This window comes from Phragmites australis, chromosome 9 (assembly GCF_958298935.1).
Source record: "Phragmites australis chromosome 9, lpPhrAust1.1, whole genome shotgun sequence".
In the NCBI taxonomy this organism is placed as follows: domain Eukaryota; kingdom Viridiplantae; phylum Streptophyta; class Magnoliopsida; order Poales; family Poaceae; genus Phragmites; species Phragmites australis.
In genome coordinates this window covers 1451624-1459781 of record NC_084929.1, presented here as the reverse complement: position 1 = coordinate 1459781, position 8158 = coordinate 1451624, and the positions used below count along the sequence as shown (strand labels likewise).

At 47.8% G+C, this 8158-nt stretch overlaps 2 protein-coding genes across 5 annotated transcripts; both read left to right on the top strand.

Annotated features, from left to right (window-relative positions):
• The first annotated feature begins 791 nt into the window (after nucleotides 1-791).
• On the top strand, nucleotides 792-4729 carry LOC133928318 (serine/arginine-rich splicing factor RS2Z32-like). 4 transcript variants are annotated; one of them, XM_062374590.1, is made up of 8 exons: nucleotides 792-993; nucleotides 1883-1994; nucleotides 2501-2587; nucleotides 3084-3123; nucleotides 3265-3360; nucleotides 3500-3696; nucleotides 3815-3904; nucleotides 4033-4729. In XM_062374590.1, the coding sequence occupies exons 2-8, from the start codon at nucleotides 1888-1890 to the stop codon at nucleotides 4457-4459; spliced, it is 1044 nt and encodes a 347-aa protein (XP_062230574.1). In that variant the 5' UTR covers nucleotides 792-993; nucleotides 1883-1887; the 3' UTR covers nucleotides 4460-4729. The 4 variants fall into 4 exon arrangements, with proteins under 4 accessions (XP_062230574.1, XP_062230573.1, XP_062230571.1 ...); XM_062374587.1 differs by having other exon boundaries at nucleotides 863-1064; XM_062374589.1 differs by lacking the exon at nucleotides 2501-2587 and having other exon boundaries at nucleotides 837-993.
• Nucleotides 4730-5333: 604 nt separating this feature from the next.
• Nucleotides 5334-7796, top strand: LOC133928317 (ABC transporter G family member 1-like). The gene has a single exon (XM_062374586.1). The coding sequence runs from the start codon at nucleotides 5444-5446 to the stop codon at nucleotides 7520-7522; it is 2079 nt and encodes a 692-aa protein (XP_062230570.1). The 5' UTR covers nucleotides 5334-5443; the 3' UTR covers nucleotides 7523-7796.
• The last annotated feature ends 362 nt before the right edge of the window (nucleotides 7797-8158 follow it).

The following is an 8158-nucleotide window of genomic DNA, read 5'->3' as shown; positions in this document are numbered from 1 at the left end:
AGATCAGAAACCAATGACCAGATTGGATGTAACTGATAAGAGTAAATTTCAAAACATGTTAAAAAAATTATAACTTTTAGTACCCATTTAAAAAACTATAACTATTTTGACACATATTGCAAAAAACTACAACTTTTTATCGTAGACCTACCTGTCATTCTCTAGCAACAGGTGGGCATACAGTTAATCTTCCTATTACATGTCATAGAGGATGACAGGTGGGTCTAATGTGGGAAAGTTGTAATTTTTTACAACATATATCAAAATGGTGGTAGGTTTTTGAAATGGGCAACAGAAATTGTAGTTTTCTGCAACATATATCAAAATAGTTGTAGATTTTTGAAATTTACTCAACTAATAAACTAGCATAATATTTAGTTGTTTATTAAGTAGAAAAACACTTAGAATGATTCATGAAATCAATATAGGTACATAATTGTTGATTTACACCGACACTACTCGAAAAATACATCAAATAAAGGATTGTAAAAAACATAAATCAAATTTTTGGGGTATAGGAACACCCGAATAAAAATATAAATAATAAACGCACACATCAGTCAGTAAATCGTCGATTTCCCCAACCAAGAGTACCTCCAACATTTGCACTTTCACTCCAAGTAACTAGTCAAAAAAATCTTCAAACCAAACTAAATACACATATTGCATTTTTTAGATGAAATACAACATTTTTAGAGGAAATACAACATTGCATTTTTACAGGAAATACAACATTGCATATGCCTGCAGGCTGCAGCTGCCCTAAGTGGTCAAGGAGACGATGATGGGCCGGGCCGGGCCGGCCCAGAATATGGTCCACCTGTCAGTTAGTGCTAGGGTTCTACTTCGCCGCCGCCGCCCGCCGGCTTCTCTCTCTCACACCAGCCGAGTCCAGAGTTCAGACTCGAGAGACAACACCATATCCGATTCCCTTCCCCGATCCCCTCCCCTGTTGCCGCCGGCTCGAACACGCCCAGGTCCCTCCAGACCCAGGTATCCATCCGCCCGCCGCCGCTGCCGCACCTCTCTTCCTTACCCGGAGGCGTCCTCGTCTTCTTCCTCGGGTCCTCACCCTTCTGGTCCAGCGGTTGTTTCTTCTTTTGTTGTTTGTTATGTTCTGCGAGCGCAAGTCAAGATATTTCTTTTAGGTTTTCTCCGTGGTGGAGATTACGAGCTGATATCGTTTTTTTCCCAAAAAAACATTGAAGGTTGAACTGAGTCCCCATGCCCCCAGGTTAAATTTAGTTGGATATTTGTGAATTTCTGGTCGGATCTTGTTGTCTTAAGGGTTTCCGAGAAATGATTCGTTTTTTTTTTTTTTACGGAGTCAATGATATGTGGGTGCGGCGAATTGCAGGGTTTTATTGGGGCGCAAGCTGTTTCCGTCGGATTAGGTGGGGGATATTTAGGCGAATTTTACTTTTTGTTTTACCTCTAATTGAAGAGTGTTCCGCTGCTCTCGGCGATTAGAGACAACTGCGGCTTGAAATCAAATCACAAGGCTTAAGTGAGTGCTAGTACCGTTGAGCCCCAATCCATAGGCTTCAATCCTAGCATAGGCTATTGTTCACTTAGAAGTCTCCGTATGGTGGTTCTCATGATTGGTGAGCAGGAAGCATAGTTTGCTACTTTGCTTTATATCTGATATGACGGGAGGGTTCCTAAGTGCAGCTGCCCGCTTTATCACTGCCATGGAATTGAGCAAGGGGACAGTGACAATCTACTAGTTTAGTATGGTTCTGATAGAGTTGTTTGTACTCTTACTCCCACCACCCGTTATCTCCCAACTGTAGTGTTAATGCTATTCTGTGTAGTTGTGCACTGTTGCGTTATTCATTAGGTTTTTGATGAAACAACTGATGGATGGTTTTCTTGTGTTCAGGAGGTATGCCTCGCTCTGATGATCGTTATGGAAACACACGCTTGTATGTTGGAAGATTATCCTCTCGTACTCGTTCTCGCGACCTAGAATATCTGTTCAGTAGATATGGAAGGTAAGCGCGTAACACCATGTTCACACCATGTGCATTAAGAGTTCTTCAAAGCTTCCAGAAGTAAAAGAATTTTCAATGCTTTAGATAGTTTTGTCAAAATATGCCAGTTTTGTGATGAGTGTCAAACACCGGTTTTATGCTAGAACTATCATGGGCACTTGACTCAGTATACTTAATTTTTGTGGAACACATCAGGCTGTCATTCGTTAAAGTTTAATCCTTCTGAACTGGTGTAGACACAGATCGTCTGGTATCTGAAATAGACTAATAAGTGAGGGGGTCCTTCCTACCATTTTAATAGCCAGTTTATAGAAGTGTTGTGTTCAGTAATACTACGAGCCTTTCCAAGCTATGTGTGGATGAGTCTCTTCCAACTGTTGTCTTTGGTATTTCGTATTACTTCATTAAGCATAATGTAGAAGCCCCCCCCCCCCCCCCCCAGACATTGTATGTTTGGCTTGAATGATCTTGTTGAAGGTTTTTTGTTTTTTTACACAACCTGGGAGGTCTGTGGTGGAAGAGTGGCCTTGGTGGATTTGGTGTCCATTGCTCCAAAGTTTGTGGAGGACATTGGTGAAGGGTGCCCTTACTAGGTAGGATTGTGTTTTGCTTGACAGGATTGGATCGTAGAATCATGATCCTATCAGATTTTTTTAAATGCATATATTTGATATAAGAACTGCAATTTGTTCCAAGAAATGGATATTTATAATGTTGATTTTGATAAATTTAGTCAATTTTTGTAAATTCGAATGCAGTTTTCACAACAATTTCAACTTAACTTAGTTTTAAATATTATTTTTTCATAATTCAATCATTTAACCTGGTTAATCGTAAGTATTACCCAATTTTAGACATTAACAACAAGGTTGTCAGGATCGGGATCCTATGCTTGATCCTACCGATCCTATGCGATCTTACGCAATTCACTTGATAAATACACATAGGATCTTGATCCTATGAAATTAAGATCCACATATTGATACGGATTGTTCTGGCTTCGTGGGATCATAGGATTCTGAGATACGTACCGGGATCCTGACAACCTTGCTCATGACGGCTTACTGTTTGTGGCAAACTTTTGTGCAGAATACGAGAAGTGGAGTTGAAGCGGGACTATGCGTTTATTGTATGTAAATTTTACATCCCTCAGTTTAATTCAGCAACACTTTACATTTTCTGATATTAGCATACTTGTTGTATGGGAAATATTTTTTTTACATACATGGCATCCTCTGTTTTGCCCCTTCTTACCAAATTACTGAAACAGGAATTCAGTGAGCCTCGTGATGCTGATGACGCGCAATACAACCTTGATGGCAGGGATGTTGACGGGAGCCGTATTACTGTTGAGTTTGCTAGAGGGGTGAGTTTTCTCTTTAGTTACATAATCTCTCAACGAACTGATTATAGCTATCATCTTTTTCTCAAGCCACACCTGGAACGAGCATGTTTATTTTGATATTGAATTTGCTTATGATACTCCAAACAACTTGTGCTTGCAGGTTCCACGTGGTCCAGGTAGCTCACGTGAGTCTTTGGGAAGAGGGCCTCCACCAGGAACAGGTCGTTGTTTTAACTGTGGTATTGATGGTCACTGGGCAAGAGACTGCAAGGCTGGAGACTGGAAGAACAAATGCTACCGTTGTGGAGAAAGGGGCCATATAGAAAGGAATTGCCAGAATAGTCCAAGGAGTCTCAGGTGTTTATTGATAATGTTCTTCAATTCTATTCCAATGCTATATTGCATTGGATTGCTATATTTTCGCTTATCCTTGAATGGTTTTACTTAAAAAAATCTGTTGATGAATATTTTTCAGGCGTGAGAGAAGTTATTCACGGTCCCCATCTCCACGCCGTGGACGTGGCCGCAGTCGGAGCTACAGCAGAAGCCGGAGCCAGAGCTACAGGTATTCTGAAAGCCCCCTTGTGGGTTATTTATATCTATCTGTGTGTGTATTAGTTATTTCGTTATTGTTTATCTGGTATTTCTGTTTTTGTCATCCAGCTTGTTTTAACCCTCCTTTAATATTCTCAGCCGATCAAGATCCAAATCCCTGTCTGGATCTCCCAGGGGAGGCCGCCGAGACCGTGATGAGAAGAGATCAAGGAGTCTTAGCTACAGCAGGAGCCCCAGGCGCTCTGTCTCGCCACCAGGAAAGGAAAAGGAGCGCAGCCCCACACCTGATGGAAGTCGGAGCCCGAGGATTCCCAGCCCCCAGGATCGGGTGAGCCCGCCACCGAAGGATAATGATGAGCACAATGGTTCGGACCATGGTGACAGCCCTCGTGGCAGGGAGGACAGCAGAAGCAGGAGCCGAAGCCCATCTGATGGGGGCCATAGCCCTGCTGCCAATGGGCGCAGCCCAAGCCCTAGGGATAAACGTAGTGCAAGCCCCATGGACAATGGCAACGGTGATGATGACCATCGCCGTGGCTCATCAAGAGGCAGTGCGTCCCCGTGAAAAATCTTGAACCCCATCACAGTTTGTGACGCATATGATGCAGTGCAGTGCGCTGATTTGGCTGTAATGGTTATATTTTCAGTAAGACGGGACAAACTGTATTTGCACCTTTTTTCGAACGAGGCTTATTTTTTATGTGCTTTCTAGCAAGAAACCTGTAAGGATCTGTTGCCCTCGGGCTATGAGTGATGTGTAACGGAGATAATTTAACTTGTTATTTATTAGCATGCGGCCATGCGGAACTGAATAAGGGAGTAGTTGCATGGTGTACGTAATGGTATTTGGCAACACTAGGCCTATTATTTTCTCTATATTGGTAAAAGGTTTAGTGAGCCCGTGTAAAATAAATACAAGACGAAATGTAATTAAGAATAATCTTAGCACCATAATTTTTTTGGCTAAGTAGTAACTACACTCTCCAATTCAAAATAAGTACGATTTTAGATTGTGTGCAATGCAATCAAATAAGTGTCGTTTTAGGTTGTGTATAGTTAATTATTTTAAATTTTAGCTACAAATAATTTTTATGTATTGAGTTTGGATATTTGAAAATAATAAGAGTAAATTTGTCTCGAAAAACATATTTATAATAGTATATTTCTGTTATATTTTATCAATATATTACAACAAAAAGTAGTAATTAAAATTATATTTTGAGAATCATGTCAACGTTCAAAACGATATTTATTTTAAACTAGAGGGAGTAGTATGCAATTTCGATTTTACATGGCTGAAAACACATCCGAATTCATTCTCTCTCGGAATCAAGAGACGAGTCGTGATCGAAGAAGAAAGAAGGCAGAGGGCTGGACGGTCGATCGGTCGTCGGTCTCCTACTCCGGCAGTCCGGTTGGTACAAGTACGAAGCGGAGCCGACTCGCTCTGCCGCCTGCCTCCCTATTTAACCCAGCCCACGCCACGCCCCGTCCTCCACGCATCAACCCAACAACCACTTGCCCGCGCACCCCAGCAACAACGAGTCTCATGGCGGCCTCCGGCCATGCCGTGGTCGACATCGACGAGGCCGGCGGCGAGGCTATGCAGCCGCTCGCCACTGTCCCGTACGTGCTCAGCTTTACGGCCCTGTCGTACAGCGTCAAGAATGGCGGCGGGCTGGGCTGCCTGCCGTCGCGGGCCAGCAACCGCCTCGCGTCCGCGGACGCGCCTCCGTCCGAGCCCGGGAACACCAAGACGCTGCTCGACGGCATCTTCGGCGAGGCGCGCGAGGGGGAGCTGTTCGCCGTCATGGGCGCCAGCGGGTCGGGCAAGTCTACGCTCGTGGACGCGCTGGCCGGCCGGATCGCGCGGGAGAGCCTCCACGGGAGCGTCGCGCTGAACGGGGAGCCGCTTCACGGGCGCCGGCTCCGCGCCATCGCCGCCTACGTCATGCAGGACGACCTGCTGTACCCGATGCTCACCGTGCGCGAGACGCTGCTCTTCGCCGCCGAGTTCCGCCTCCCGCGCGCGCTCTCCCCTGACAAGAAGCGCGCACGTGTGGACGCGCTCATCGACCAGCTCGGCCTGTCCCGCGCCGCGGACACCATCATCGGCGACGAGGGACACCGCGGCGTGTCCGGCGGCGAGCGCCGTCGCGTCTCCATCGGCACGGACATCATACACGACCCGATCCTGCTGTTCCTGGACGAGCCCACTTCCGGGCTGGACTCGGCGAGCGCCTTCATGGTGGTGCAAGTGCTCCGCCGCATCGCGCAGAGCGGCAGCGTCGTCATCATGACCATCCACCAGCCCAGCGCACGCATCCTCGGCATCCTCGATCGCCTCCTGCTCCTCTCGCGAGGACGCACCGTCTACGCCGGCACGCCCGCCGGCCTCAAGCCCTTCTTCGCCGAGTTCGGCGCGCCCATCCCGGACAACGAGAACCCTGCTGAGTTCGCGCTCGACACCATCCGCGAAATGGAGCGACAGCCCGACGGCGCCGCCACACTCGCCGACTTCAACACGAAGTGGCAGCAGACCTCATCTGACAAGGACAAGAACAAGGACGACAAGCTCATGTGCACGATGCCTTTGGAGCTCGCCATCGCCGAGAGCGTGTCCCGGGGGAAGCTGGTCGCCGGGAGCGGGTCGGGGAACGCGGTGACCGGTTCTTCCGTGCCGACGTTCGCGAACCCGCCGTGGACGGAGGTGTGGGTGCTGATGAAGCGGTCCTTCACCAACACGGGGCGCATGCCGGAGCTCTTTGCCATGCGCCTCGGCACGATCTTGGTGACGGGGTTTATCCTGGCGACAATCTTCTGGCGGCTCGACGACACGCCCAAGGGCGTCCAGGAGCGGCTGGGCTTCTTCGCCATGGCCATGTCGACCATGTTCTACGTGTGCGCCGACGCACTGCCGGTGTTCGTGCAGGAGCGCCACATCTATCTCCGCGAGACGGCGCACAACGCCTACCGCCGCATCTCCTACGTGCTCGCTAACGCCGTCGTCTCCTTCCCGCCGCTCGTGCTCCTGTCCCTGGCCTTCGCGGTCACCACTTTCTGGGCGGTGGGACTCGCCGGTGGCGGCAGCTCGTTCCTGTTCTTTGTCCTCGTCGTGCTGGCATCCTTCTGGGCTGGCAGCGGCTTCGTCACCTTCCTCTCCGCCGTGGTGCCGCACGTCATGCTCGGATACACGGTGGTCGTCGCCATCTTAGCCTACTTCCTCCTCTTCTCCGGCTTCTTCATCAACCGCGACCGGATCCCCGACTACTGGATCTGGTTCCACTACCTGTCCCTCGTCAAGTACCCGTACCAGGCGGTGCTTCAGAACGAATTCAGCGACGCGTCACGCTGCTTCTCCCGCGGCGTCCAGATGTTCGACGGCACGCCCATAGGGCACATGCCAGAGGCCGTCAAGCTGAAGGTGCTCCACGCCATCGGCACCGCCCTGGGCACCAACGTGACGACCAACACCTGCGTCACCACCGGCGCCGACGTGCTGGCGCAGCAGGCCGTGACGGACATCGGCAAGTGGAAGTGTCTGCTGGTGACTGTGGCATGGGGGTTCTTCTTCAGGGCTCTCTTCTACATCGTCTTGCTCGTCGGCAGCAAGAATAAGCGAAAGTAAAATTACAAGAGAAAGAAAGAAACAGTCGTCTCAAGTTATTTGATTTGTGGTGCACTGATGAACAAAATGTATGTGTAGATCCTTCCATTCCATGGATATGTATACGCACGGCTTCTTAATTCTATCTATATGTTGTCCTCTTTTTTCAACATTTTAGGCCTAAGGATACAATGGTTGGTGTACAAATTAAACTCTTACTAGTTTCGACCGGGTTGTCAATGTAATAAACGAGCAATGTTTTTCTTTTTGGTTGTGCACGGCAATGGTTTGTTCATATGGAGAGACTTATTTCAATCTGGATCTGTTATAGATGGATGTTCACAGTTCACCAAAATATATATGATAGGCATGCCAGAAAATTAACAGTGCCAGGTTTCAACACAAGAGCAGGACCGTACCGGTACTCATAGAAACGGCATGACAAACTCACGCTTCTTGCGTGTTGGAAACGGATAGAAATAGCAAGTCTGCATGCCCCATTGTAGAGCATCAACAACCCAGCAAGATCGAGTATATATGTTACACAAGTTGGTTGGAGATGAAACGGCTATTTCAAATTCTGTCTATGCAGTCAGTTTAGAAACAATCTTTTGTTCCTAATTAAGACTCTGTTTGTTGGCCCACAGCCAGTGGTCC

Coding starts and splice junctions, on each gene's coding strand:
- LOC133928318 (XM_062374590.1), top strand. CDS start 1,888: ATGCCTCGCTCTGATGATCGTTATGGAAACACACGCTTGTATGTTGGA. Junction 2,588..3,083: donor GTGAAGGGTGCCCTTACTAG/GTAGGATTGTGT, acceptor ACTTTTGTGCAG/AATACGAGAAGTGGAGTTGA. Junction 3,697..3,814: donor AATAGTCCAAGGAGTCTCAG/GTGTTTATTGAT, acceptor AATATTTTTCAG/GCGTGAGAGAAGTTATTCAC.
- LOC133928317 (XM_062374586.1), top strand. CDS start 5,444: ATGGCGGCCTCCGGCCATGCCGTGGTCGACATCGACGAGGCCGGCGGC.